This window comes from Lupinus angustifolius, chromosome LG06 (assembly GCF_001865875.1).
Source record: "Lupinus angustifolius cultivar Tanjil chromosome LG06, LupAngTanjil_v1.0, whole genome shotgun sequence".
Classification (NCBI taxonomy): Eukaryota; Viridiplantae; Streptophyta; class Magnoliopsida; order Fabales; family Fabaceae; genus Lupinus; species Lupinus angustifolius.
In genome coordinates this window covers 22421417-22434684 of record NC_032014.1, presented here as the reverse complement: position 1 = coordinate 22434684, position 13268 = coordinate 22421417, and the positions used below count along the sequence as shown (strand labels likewise).

General features: G+C 32.7%; 3 protein-coding genes across 3 annotated transcripts in view; 2 read left to right on the top strand and 1 right to left on the bottom strand.

Annotated features, from left to right (window-relative positions):
* Positions 3926-5689, top strand: LOC109350220 (pentatricopeptide repeat-containing protein At1g77360, mitochondrial-like). Its single transcript, XM_019591395.1, has one exon. It carries the CDS (start codon positions 4053-4055, stop codon positions 5499-5501), a length of 1449 nt encoding a protein of 482 aa, XP_019446940.1. The 5' UTR covers positions 3926-4052; the 3' UTR covers positions 5502-5689.
* On the top strand, positions 10131-11085 carry LOC109350896. Its single transcript, XM_019592207.1, has one exon. The coding sequence runs from the start codon at positions 10250-10252 to the stop codon at positions 10862-10864; it is 615 nt and encodes a 204-aa protein (XP_019447752.1). The 5' UTR covers positions 10131-10249; the 3' UTR covers positions 10865-11085.
* Positions 11550-13268, bottom strand: part of LOC109350530 — a 2805-nt gene continuing 1086 nt past the window's right edge. Inside the window, exon 2 of the mRNA XM_019591761.1 lies at positions 11550-11579. Coding sequence (XP_019447306.1) covers positions 11550-11579 — 30 coding nt within the window. The remainder of the gene's footprint in view (positions 11580-13268) is intronic.

Here is a 13268-nt window from a genome sequence, read left to right as displayed (position 1 = left end):
CAAATCCAAGTATCTTCACTTTGTTGTTTAGGTTTAGAGTCATGGATTATTTTTAAGAGATCATCATAATCCTCTTCCTCCCAAGCGAACAAGTTCCTCCTCCATTGAATATTCCAAGACCAAACTCCACCTCTCCATGCACCCAAGGATTTAACTGTTGCATCTTTATCCAAAGCCACCTGAAATAATCTTGTAAAGGCATTTTTGAGAGTGTCTCTCCCTACCCAAACGTCAGTCCAGAATTTAATAGAGGCTCCACATCCTAAAGACCTATGAAAACCACCATCTACCCACCCACAACCAATCCCTTCCCTGTTATGACTAAGATTTCCTAATTCTCTCCACCAAGAAGAACCTCTCCTGAAACACTCAAAAACACCGCCTACTCCATTACTTAAAAACTCATCCCCATATCTAGATCTTAAGACTTTCACCCAAAGAGCATATCTCTCGATTAATAATCTCCACCTCCATTTACCTAAAAGAGCTAAGTTGAACACAAACAAATTTTTAACCCCTAGACCCCCTTCCTCTTTTGGCCTACAAACATTCTTCCACTTTATCCAATGAATGTATTTTCTCTCTTCCCCCCTCCCTCAAAGAAAACGTCTTTGAATTTTGTCAATCATATTAATAACAGAAATTGGGGCTTTAAAAAAAGAGAAATAATATATAGGTAAGGAGCATAAAACTGATTTAAGGAGAGTTACCCGACCACCGAAGGATATGAGCTTTTGCTTCCAGAGAGATAGTTTCTTTTTGAAAATATCAATTAAAGGAGACCAAGTGGAGAGCCGTTTAGGATTAGCTCCAATAGGAATCCCCAAAAATTTGAAGGGTACAAAGCCAACAGCACAATTTAACATTTCAACCGCCTTCATAACAAAGTCTTGATTTGACTTAAGATTCATGAAGCTACTCTTGTGGAAATTAATTTTCAACCTAGAAGCCAATTCAAAACATTTCAAAATACTTTTCAGCACCAAAACATTATGTTCAGAGTTCTCACCAATTAGAAGGGTGTCATCCGCATATTGCAAATGAGAAAGAATCACATCATTTTTGCCAACCTTATACCTAGTGAATAAGTTCTTCGAAACTGCTGCCCTCATTATGCCGCTAAGACCTTCAGCAACAATTAGAAATAAAAAAGGTGCAATTGGGTCCCCTTGCCTCAAACCTCTTGCCATAGAAAACTCTTTAGTCGGACTCCCATTAACCAAAATGGAAACTGAGTTTGAATGAAGTAAATTTTTAATCCACATCCTCCACTTAGGACAAAAACCCAATCTATCCATCATATAAAGAAGGAAATCCCAGTTTACCGAGTCGTAGGCTTTTTCAAAATCCACTTTGAAAATGAAGCAATCTCCTTTTTTCTTCTTTCTAGCTTGGTCAATAACCTCATTAGCTCCTACCACCCCGTCCATGATGAATCTGCCTTTGATAAAGGCAGACTGACAATCAGAAATAATCAAATGAATCACCTTTTTAAGTCTAGCAGCAAGAAGCTTGGAGATGATCTTCTGAATGCACCCAATGAGGGAAATAGGCCTGTATTCACTGAGACTCTGCGGGCTATTATTTTTTTGGGATTAGAACAATAAACGAAGCATTACACCCTCTAGGTAAATTCCCAAAAGCCAAGTTGTCTTGAGAAATCTAGAAGCACTTGAATGAGCATATGATCTCCAACCTTCCACCTTCATAAACAGGATCCTCTGTCCCGAAAACTTCTTATTCTCATGTCCCAAGCCAATCATATCCCACCAAATAACATAAAAATGTTATTTTATGTTTTCTTTACTTTTCTTTTTTAATTATGTGTCAATTTTCTATTGGATTGAAACAAAATAAGACACATAAAAGTGGGACAACTGATCCTCATTTCTACCTTCATCATGAATAACTCATTTTATTCATGACTGCCATCCACCATCATCATCAAGATGTTAACTATTCTTCATTATTAAGGGACTATGAAGAGATTTAAGAGACCTTCATGAGGCCTACAATGATTGTACGAATTTTCCAACCTTTCACTAATTAAGATTGCCTTTGTTTCGCAGTATAAAAAATATTCATGGGAATAGTAGATAAGAATAATATATACTTATGTTTGTTTGAAGTTGTAAAAAATATTCTCCATTCTCTATTGCATTTTCTCCTTCACCATACATAAGATCTACGTAGTAATTTTGTGTGCAAGTTGAATTTCTAGATTTCCTTTTTATTTGGTTTTACATATTTACATACATAGTCAACCTATGTTATGATGAAGAGATAATACTTAGTTTTTATTTATGTTAATAATGCTATATATGTTTTGTAAATTATATTCTTGATTTTCCAGAGATATTATATTCATTCTTTTAATCCCTTAATTCCTCCTCCACTTCAGGTTAGTATAAGTAACTAATAGACGTTTTCTATACAAAATACTTATTAGATAAGTAATCAAATAGCAACTTTTTGGTTTTGTAATTGTATTCAAATATCATTTAGTGTAATTTTTTTTGTCTTAGTTATATTAAATAAAAATGTTAAGCTCACTATATTAACTATATAACTCAAATAATAAATAAAAATAATATTTTTAGAAAAGATGTATTTAGATTATTACACAATCTATTTCCACCAATATACATCATATTCAAATATGGTTTCAAGTTATTCTCATGAATACCAACAAGATGTTGGTCCAGTGGTGTATGTCATATTAGATCTCCAGGATGACCAAAAGGTCAAATGTTTAATTTCTGAGAGCGACACTTGTTGGAAGGAGCAGTCACAAAACCTAAAAGCAGAGATTATTTATTCACCCATAAATGATGAGATACTTTTGGTAGTACCAAAAAAAGTTGTTCACATGAATGTCAATAGTGATTCCCAAAAAAGTTAATTATCAACCAAATGTATATTTTAAATATTCATGAATGACATTTCTGGTAATAACATTTATGAGAAGTGTGTAAAATCTATACAGTGACAGTGTAAACATTTACACACATGCACCCTAATATCTGCTATTCATTTTGATTACATATTTTGAAAAGTTAACAACAATTAAGTATCAATGGTGGATAATACAATGCAAATGCATAAAACTCATACACTGTCAATGTGTACATCTTTTTCTCTTACGAGAATGTGATTCTCATGATTATAAATCTATACCTTAAAATAAACATCTCATAGTATCAGGAGTGAAGATCCACTTACTCCAAGAGTAAGTTTCCTCATTCTAGCCATAAGTTCTATGGACATCTAGTGATTTAGATGCACTTACTAACTGAAATCATTGGATTTCCCTACAATTGATGACTATGATAGGAGTAAGTTTAAAAAACTTATTCCTGGAGTAAGTGAATCCCCCTCTAGTATAAGAATCAACATCTATTCATTATTTTGGTTAGTTACAATACAATATAAGAATGATTTAAACAACTTCTTAGAATTATTGATACAGTTTGTAACGGACCAAAAAATAATGAATAGACATTGATTCTTATACTATTTGGATTTCTCTTCACAATATATCATATTTTATTTGACTTACTTACACTCATTACCATTTTTGTTTAAGAAATTACACTAATATCTTCTATAAGGATAATCAATATAATATATATATAGTTATGAGTAATTTGTGTAGGTTTAGAAAAAAGAGAAGAGATTTATATAATTTTCCTAAAACTCGAGTGATTTATTCTTTTTATAAGAGTAAGAAACCAAAAAAAACTTTTCACACAAAATACCCTATGGCCTATGTTTAATTTTTTCTTTTAAATCTAGTAGAGTATATAGGGTCCATCTAATTTTGGGCCTTCTCATCATAAAAGCCTATCTCCAACCATGAGAATAAATCACAATTGTTTTACATTCTATTCTTCAACATTCTCATTACAACATTCTATTCTTTCTTCTAACCTTCATGTGTATCTCCTTCTCATTAACACACTACACTATAAACACAATCACACACAACATCATTTGATTCTTCAAAAAAAACAACAACAAAAAACCATTTACTCTAACCATTTTATTCTTCAATGGATACAGTTTCTGAAAACCCTAACAAACCACAAAAAATAAAACAACCAACAATTCCCAAACCTAATGAATTCCCATCTCACCTAACAACCCCTAACGTCTCACCCACAGCACGAGCCCTGTGTGATCTCCTCACCCGAACCTCGCCTCTCGAAATCGAAACCGCTTTACAGTCCTCCAACGTCCACCCTTCTGCTGACTGTGTAATTGAGGTCATCAAACTGTCATACAACTATCCACATTCCGCTGTCAAGTTCTTTCGATGGGCTGGACGCCTTTCGAGGCATTCGGCCTATTCATGGAACCTGATGGTTGATTTGTTGGGTAAGAATCAGCTTTTTGAACCAATGTGGGACGCTATTCGTTCCATGAAACAAGAATGTGTGTTGTCTTTGCCCACTTTTGTTTCGGTTTTCGAGAGTTATTGCACTGCTGGTAGGTTTAGTGAGGCTATTATGAGTTTTGATGTTATGGATAGGTATGGTATTAAGGAGGATGTAGTTGCTGTTAATTCGTTGATTAGCGCGATGTGTCGCGAGGAGAATCAGACTTGCGCTGCGTTGGATTTCTTTGAGAGGATTAAAGGGAAGATTGCGCCTGATGGTGATACTTTCGCGATTTTGCTTGAAGGTTGGGAGAAGGAAGGGAATGCTGCTAAGGCTAAGAGCACTCTCGGGGAGATGGTGGTTCGTGTTGGATGGAGTCAGATGAATAGGTCGGGTTATGACGCGTTTTTGATGACTCTGGTTCGTGCGCTGCAGATTGATGAGGCTGTGAAGTTTCTTAAAGTGATGAAGGATCATAACTGCTTTCCAGGTTTGAAATTCTTTACCAATGCTCTTGATATTCTTATCAAGCGAAATGACGTGGTTAATGCGATTTCGATGTGGGATGTAATGGCTGGTAGTGGGTTAGTGCCTAATTTGATAATGTACAATGCGTTGATTGGATTGCTCTGCAACAACGCTGAGATTGACTATGCATTTCGGCTGCTTGATGAGATGGTATTACAGGGTACTTTTCCTGATTCTTTAACTTATAACATGATTTTTGAATGTTTGGTGAGGAACAAAAAGGTTCGCGAAACTGAAAGATTCTTCGTTGAGATGATCAAGAATGAGCTTCCACCGACTCTTTCTAATTGTACTGCAGCCATCAAAATGTTGTTTGATTGTGATGACCCGGAAACAGCATATGAGATTTGGACTTACATGGTTGAAAATCATGTCAAGCCACTCGATGAAAGTGCGAATGCGTTGCTCGTTGGCCTTTGTAAGTTAGGCAGACTTTCAGAGACGAGAAGGACTGCTGAAGACATGATGGATAGAAGGATCAAAATATATGAATCTACAATGGAGAGGTTGAAGTATGCATTCCATAAGAGTAGAAGTGGAAGAGACAAATACGATAGCCTTTCGAGGAGGTGGAAAGCTCAATTCAAGTCGTAATCTAGAAAATAATTGTTTTCCTTTTATGTTAAATGCGCGACCATTGGTATCATAGATAGTCAGGTTTTGCTTATTCTTCATTGTCTTGGCTTTGCCTTTAAATAGTGTTCTACAAGTTTCATCCTTTTCACTCCATGGCAGCCTCCCGTTCTAATAATATTGTCTAAGTAGTTGTCTTTCTTCTCTTATTCCCTTTTCTTATTCTCATATTAATTGTTTATGTTGGTGTGGTTATTCGTGTTCCTTCCGTCTCTGTTTTTTGGCATGTCAGGCAGTTAATTTTGGGCCTTATGATGATTGTTATTATGCAAGCTCAGAGCAAAGCTGCAACATGTGTTTCTCGATTCCATGTTTCTACAACATGGAATTTTTATTATCTTATGTCGGTTTGATTCCATAGTACTCTATCATGTTCTATTATTTGTACCATTACCTCTGTGGTGCAAGTTGTGCCATGATTGGATATGGCTATAGGCCATAGAATGGTGTAGAAAGTATAAAGGGTTAGAATAAAACAGGCCCTGCCGAATCTGTTAACAGTTGTTAGTAACTGTTATGGCCAGAGAGGTTTGTCAAATGTAGTTAGTTATAGTCAACTGTAAAGGGTTGAATTAGTAGGAAGAGAGAGATCATTCAATGATTTATAAGATTGAAGAGAACCCAGGTCTCTTTAACCTCAAGAAAGAAAGGTGCATTGGTTCCAATGCACCATTCTTATCACTGATATGACATCCCGTTCTATGTAGTCAATCCCAGATAGCGAAACATTACAGCCTACCCCAAAAATGGGTAGCGAGATGGCCGGGATAGGGATGTTTAGGGAAGCAAAATATATACTATAAACATATAAATGCGAAAAAAATACACAAGATTAAATACGTAAGGCATAAACTCAAAATCAATGATATAACTCAATTCCAATGTATAACAACAACCAAACCTTAGCCCCCTAGGTGGGGCAGACTCCATGGAACGAATGAAGCCGTAATGCTCTATCATAAATCATGTCTTTTGGCAAAGCATTGATCTCTAAATCTTTCCTAACCGTTTCGCTTATAGTTTTTTATGGGCCTCCCTCTACCTCAAGAAATTGGACTAACCTCCATTATATGTGTTTGAATAGCTGGTCCTAAATCCGAAAAACACCAATTGAGCCTCTTCTAAGAATGCCCATTTTTCTTTAACTCTGATGATTTAACTCCAATGACTTCTATATCAACTCTATCCTAGATTGTCTACCTTAGCCAGTAAATACATTATTCAATGATGGTTTAATTAAATTCTGAAAACATTTGTCTAATTTAAAGAGAGCTGTATCAGGTTGATGCAAGATATCTAGTAGCTATTTATCTTGCCAACTATAATAATGTGGATTTAATGCCAGCACAGGATCCCATAAGAATTCCGTAATTACGTGTGCTTGGGTTAGAGTAGTACTGGGATGGGTGTCCTCCTGAGAAATGCTCATGTCAGTGTTTTATATTGCGGTTGCGGTTATTGCGATTGCGACCATTGCGTTGTGAATTATTTTGTGATTAAAAAAATATTTTTGAATCCGATGTAGCCGCATCATTGTGATACATAGTCACATGCAATTGCGGTGTGATGTGGTTATGACGGTCACCGCAATTGCAATATTGCGGCTGCATCAAGTAATGTGATCCGCGGTTTAAATCACTTGCTCATGTTTGTATCTCATAAAAAAGAGGGCGAGTTTTGGCGTAGCAGGAAGATTGCTTGTCTTGTGACCTAGAAGTCATGAGTTCAAATTTTGGAAATAATATCTCCACTTATGAGTGTAAGACTGCATACATTTATCTTTCCCAGTGGAGGTAATGAAACCCGATTAATAATTGATTGGAACCAATCATGCTCATCATTCATTATACTTAGCAACAGTCATTTGTCTATTTTATTTTTATTGAGCTCTCCTTTTCATTCATTAGCTTCAAATACTGTTAAGGGTAGGCTACAATATTGCATTGCAAACTGCAGTTGTCTTCACAAACAATTGGACCGGAGTAAAACAAAATATTAGAGTAGTGTTCTATTTTTTAATTTTTAAGTGAACCATTTAGTTTACTTCCCAGGTTAATCAGATTTAACTGGGTTTAACACGGTCGGACTGAAATTTCCTTAGTTCAAAGTAGTCCAACCTTCATTTGGTTAAGACTGTAAACTAAAACCGTTTTGAAGTTCGGTTAGCGGTTAAACCGGTTGGACAGTATGGTATGGTTTTCACAATACTGATTGTTACAGTATTTTGATGAAGTTGCCATCATGGCATCTAATTCAAGTTATACTGTCAATGACCCTATTTATATAGGGTATTGATGTAGTTTAAAGTCCTAAGATGGACCATATATAACAGAGCTTAATGTAATTTTATAACAAATCTAATGTTGTTACAGTAAAGTCAGCTAATATCCTTGTTAATGTATAAGTTACTATCAAGGGTGTATGTAATCATACGATTGGTGAAACGATCAGGGAAAATTTAGAAATAAATGTTTCGTCAATGAATAAGATTTATAATATAGTATTGTGACGTTATTCGATCCATATAGTTGATTACACAGTGAGATTATACAACCTTTGATGATATTACCATGTCAATGTCCAAGGATAGAGGTGCAGGAAGAGATTTAGGTTGGTTTTTTGCTTTTGTTGGACCATGCAATTGATGTTTTTTAGACTAATTTTGTAGGATATATTTTATTTTCCTCATAATAATTGTACCCGAACTTGGACAAATTACATAATAAAAATTGGAATGATTTGATAAATATATATTATTAATCAATACTTAACTTTAAAATCAAAATTTACTTACATCAATTAAATACATTAATTGCAAAAACCACATAAACTTGAAGAACAATTACAAGTTATAAAAGAGAAAATAGTTAACCATTATTTCGAGAATGATTTAAATATCTTTTAACTTCTCTTCTTATAATCAATTGGGTTTTAAAATGAAACTTCATTAGAAACATAAATAAACTTCTACCCAATATCATGAATCCTTTCATTCATGATGAAAGGTAACCCATGGCATTGATGTGCAACATCTCTTATCAACAAGAGCATTTGTGAGTTACTGACATGATAGCCAATTTAAAGAAATTGAGTAGTTTGTTTAAGAAACCTGAGTCGGATATCAAATAGTTAGAAATCTTATATTAGATTTAACCGGGTTAAACCGTTTGGTTAGATTGAGTAATTTATATATAATTAATAATTATGTAAAATTATTTTGAAGTAATATCTTTTCATTTTTTTGGATCGAAGTAAAATAAAACATTAAAGTAATGTTCGACTTTTTTTTTCAAATTTGATAGTTTACTTTTTCGAGATATTGTGGTTTAATTGGGTTTAACATGGTTGGACCGAAATTTCTATGGTTTAAAGTGGTTTAACCACTCATTCGATTAAGACTGTAATTCAAAGTTGTTTTTAAGTCTGGTCAATGATCAAACCGTCCGGTCTAGTTTGGTGCTTACAACATTGATTTCATCTAAATGAAACCTTCACTTTTTAGACAATTTGTGTGGATTCTTTCCTTAACTAACTAAGAGATCTTAATGAAATTGGCACATTTAATTGGGCATAATTTTGCAAGGAAATACTCCCTTTGTTTCTCAATAAACAATCAATACTAAGTGTGAGGAAAAATAATGGATATTTACTAAATGTATAAAAAAATGTTATTTATATATTTTGAGGGTAATTTGATTGAAATTTATCATATACATACCTTTATCTAATTAAAACCTTTATCTAATTAAAAGTCAAATGGAGTTTTAATATAGAATTTAAACAAGACATGTCATGTTAAATCGGTAACATAGTTTTGACTAAATTAAATTATTATTATTATAAGACGATGATGATTGTGATTAAAACGTCTTAATTTTATAAGCTTTGCCTATGGAATTTTGGGTCTACTTGGAAATAATAGTTAGTAGTGATGACAAAACCCATAGTATTTAGCAATGCAAGTTTGGTATTTCACCTTTTAATAGCCAAGATACTATTAGAATATTTTGCCAAATAAGAAATAGATGTGAAGAACAAGACTTAATGCTTTAAAGCTACAAAAGAAGATACCAAAACCTTCACGCCAATTAGAGTTAAAGAATCACAATTTAGTTTTTTTCTTCTTCTTTTTATTATTTATTGTGCACCAACCAATTATCTTTCTAGACAATAATTGGACTAAGTAATCTATTTCTAGTCCTAAGTATCACTAAAGTAGATTTTAATTGTACCAATATAGTCTTTTTATACATAAGATAAAAAATTTAATTCATATAGTTTTGATTAAGAAACTAGATCATCTACCAATAGAGTTTTACATTATTGGCTAAGTACGTAAAACCCGTTAGAGAATAATATATCTTTCTATTTTTATAATCATATGTCATGTTTTAAATTGCACTTTACAATTATAATTGTGGTCGTAATATTATAATTTCGGGAGTTTCCATAATAACATTACAATTACAATTATAATTGAAGCCATCAACCACATGTTCAAGTAATTGCGATAAACATAACTTAAGTATAACACAACATAACATATATAATACAAGAAGATGATTGGAAAAAATGAGAATACAAAAAACACTAGTCTCACTTAAGTTTCTCAAGCCAAACTCCTCTCTCCTTTCCACAACATAAAACCAACAAGAAAAAGAACAAAGCATATTTTGCCCCCTCTATCTTCATGCCGTCCCTTAACTAGCATGAAGTTCAAGAGGAAACTTGAAGCCGCTGGTCGAAACGACGACCGGACCAACCCCTTAATCTGGCTAGCCGCGGTCATCTGCACCATCATAGCCATAGCCGTGACGGTTTCGGGTATAATAATCTTCATTGCGTACTTGGTCATCCACCCAAGGGTACCTACCATTAGTATCACCAATGCTCACCTAGACCTTCTAAAAAATGATTATGCTGGTCTCCTTCAAACCCAAATTACAATTGTTATGAGAGCACAAAATGGTAATGCTAAGGCTCATGCAACATTTTCTCATATAAGGTTCAATATGAGTTCCCTAGGGCAAGATATTGCTGTTCTTGTTGCTGATTCATTTGAGGTACCAAAGAATGAGTTTAAAGATCTCAATTATGTTGTTCAATCATCATCTATACCATTGAATCCTGATCAATTTGAGAAAGTTGGTGATGCATGGAAAAAAAATGAGATTGTTTTTAATTTGATTGGAAGTGCTAAAACTATGTCAAGGGTAGGGAAAATTGGATCTTTTAAGTTATTGGTACATTTGGCTTGTGATCTTAAGTTTCATCCATTGAATGGGACTTATATTCCTTCAAGGTGCACTTCAAATTCTAAATGATTCTTTCTTTCATTTTTTTGACTAAGTTCTTGTATGTATTTTCTTCATCTCATCTTCTTCCATATGTGTAGTTTATTTTCATCTTACATATTTTGTATTTTGTTGTTCTTTATTACAAATATATAGTTTCAAGGAATAAAATTTAGTATATTTAGATTATATGTTTTTCAGGAAATATTTTAGTAGATAGCTCAACATATACAAAAGTTTTAGTTATGGTTGTGATTATGTTATATTTATTTAACTGTGAAAAGGGGGATTTTAAATTCAATAGTAGTTAATTGTAATCACTTTCTGTTTATAGAACATGTTTCACAAATTTAATTTGGTTCATCCTTTTACTCTTCTATTACTAGTTTTTTAATTTTTGGATACTCTGGACATAAATGTTAAAAGATTGTTTCAAGTTTCAACAAAAAGTATATAAATAAAGTAGAGATAAGGTTTGGAAACATACACTATAGGATAAATTATTAAATATTATTGAATCAATGTTTCCTCATATATTTTAACTATTTATTAAATAATTTTTCTAATAGACTCATTATTGATTTAGAGGATAAATAAACGTTGGTTCAAGTGTTATATGATTAATTTTTTGTAAGGAAAATTTTAGGTTCGAGCCCCGTGAATGGAAAAATATTTGTTGGAAAAGTTAGTCTCACATATATGGAATGTTCCCGATTCAAATAGGATTACCTCCGATACGAGTTACCTTGTCGGAAACCAAAAAAATTATTGATTTAGAAGGGGAAATATCATGAAATTCAAATTAATCTAACAAAGACAGAGATTGAAGCATATGGAAGAAACTAGAAAAAGTTAAATCACTCTGAAGATTTGACACCTTTATGCTCCTTTCTACTGAAGCTTTTTTTTCTAGAGCCTTGTATCTTTGTTCTTAAGTTTTGTGTGCGTAATGGTAACACTTTTTTTTTATAAAATAGTTTGGATTTGCAATACAAGATACTATCAAATCCCAATAACATTTTTTTATTAACAAATCCGATGAATATTTTTATAAATTTCCAAAGAATATTTTATACGGGACAAAAAGGATCACTTGGAAAATGGGAGAGAATAATTTAATACTAAAGCTCAATGACCGAAAGAAGTAATGGATTATTCTATCTCTTGAATGAAATGTAGATCAGTTGTTGTAATATTGTCTAAATAAATTGTAACACAAATTTTTTTTAGTAGTGAGAAATAAAATATTAAAATTTATTATGAGTCAAAATTTTATTGAAAATAAAAGAATAAAGTTAGGGATATATTTTTGGAATAGGTGATTTGTAAGACTTAGATTGCAACTAAAAGAGATGAATTAGTTAACTTAAAATAATGTCCACTTTTTATGCAAAATTAAGAGTTAAAGTGTAACGGAAAATATATGTAGAAAATTAATAAGTAAAATCAAAGAGATAATGGAGAAGAGAATACAGAAGGATTTTATACTGGTTCACCTTCTTGTCCACCGAAGGCTACGTCCAATACTCTTGCAATTACAAGATATTTTTCCACTAAAGATTATGAGTTGCAATTACATTATTTCACGTTGAGATCTCTATGTACCTTATACACTCCTTAATCCTTATTCACCTTTGGAAAACACCTTTCCAAGTGATTCTATTCTTCTTTCTTATCACATCATGTGAAATAAAGTATTTTGCAATAATAATGAAGAATGTTCAACAATGGCGGAATTGTCTTTACAAGTATGAAAGTGATGTAACTTGCAATCCAAACAACTCTTTTGTATACTTAGTAATAATGCTCAATATGTTTGTAAAACTTTTAAAACAATTACTTCAAGTAACTCATAAAAATTCTCTTTTGAAAGTTTAAGAACTGAGTGCAAAAATGCAGAAAAATAGTGAGAGAATTTTCAGAATTTGTGGGAGAGTTGTATGAAAATTGTGTGTAGTGATTGTGAATTTCAATGTCTTTATATAGGTTTTTCAATCAGCCAAAATGTCTCTTTGAAAGAGTAGAAAATGATTAGAATGAAAACATATCTTTTGGGTTGAAACTCATTCACTTTGAATTTGAAAAACTGATGCAACAACTCTCAATAATCGATTGCAGCAAGTTGAGTAATCGGTTACTCAACTTTAATAACACTGGTAATCTGTTACTCAAAAACACTAATGGATTACTCTGATAAGCTTTAAGTTGGATAACTCTTTTCTCACACTCGTAACCTGTTACTTAGATGAAGTAACCCGTTACACACTATTTTTGAAAATTGTTTTAAGTATTTTAAAGTGTTTCAATTTTCTTTTAAAAATAGTTTGAGCATTACTACTATTGTATAATCAAGAGTATAGGATAGAAGTACATATTTTAGACTTAGACTAAAAGTCTTGAATATCTTGAAGCTTGAATCTTCATTGTCTTCATA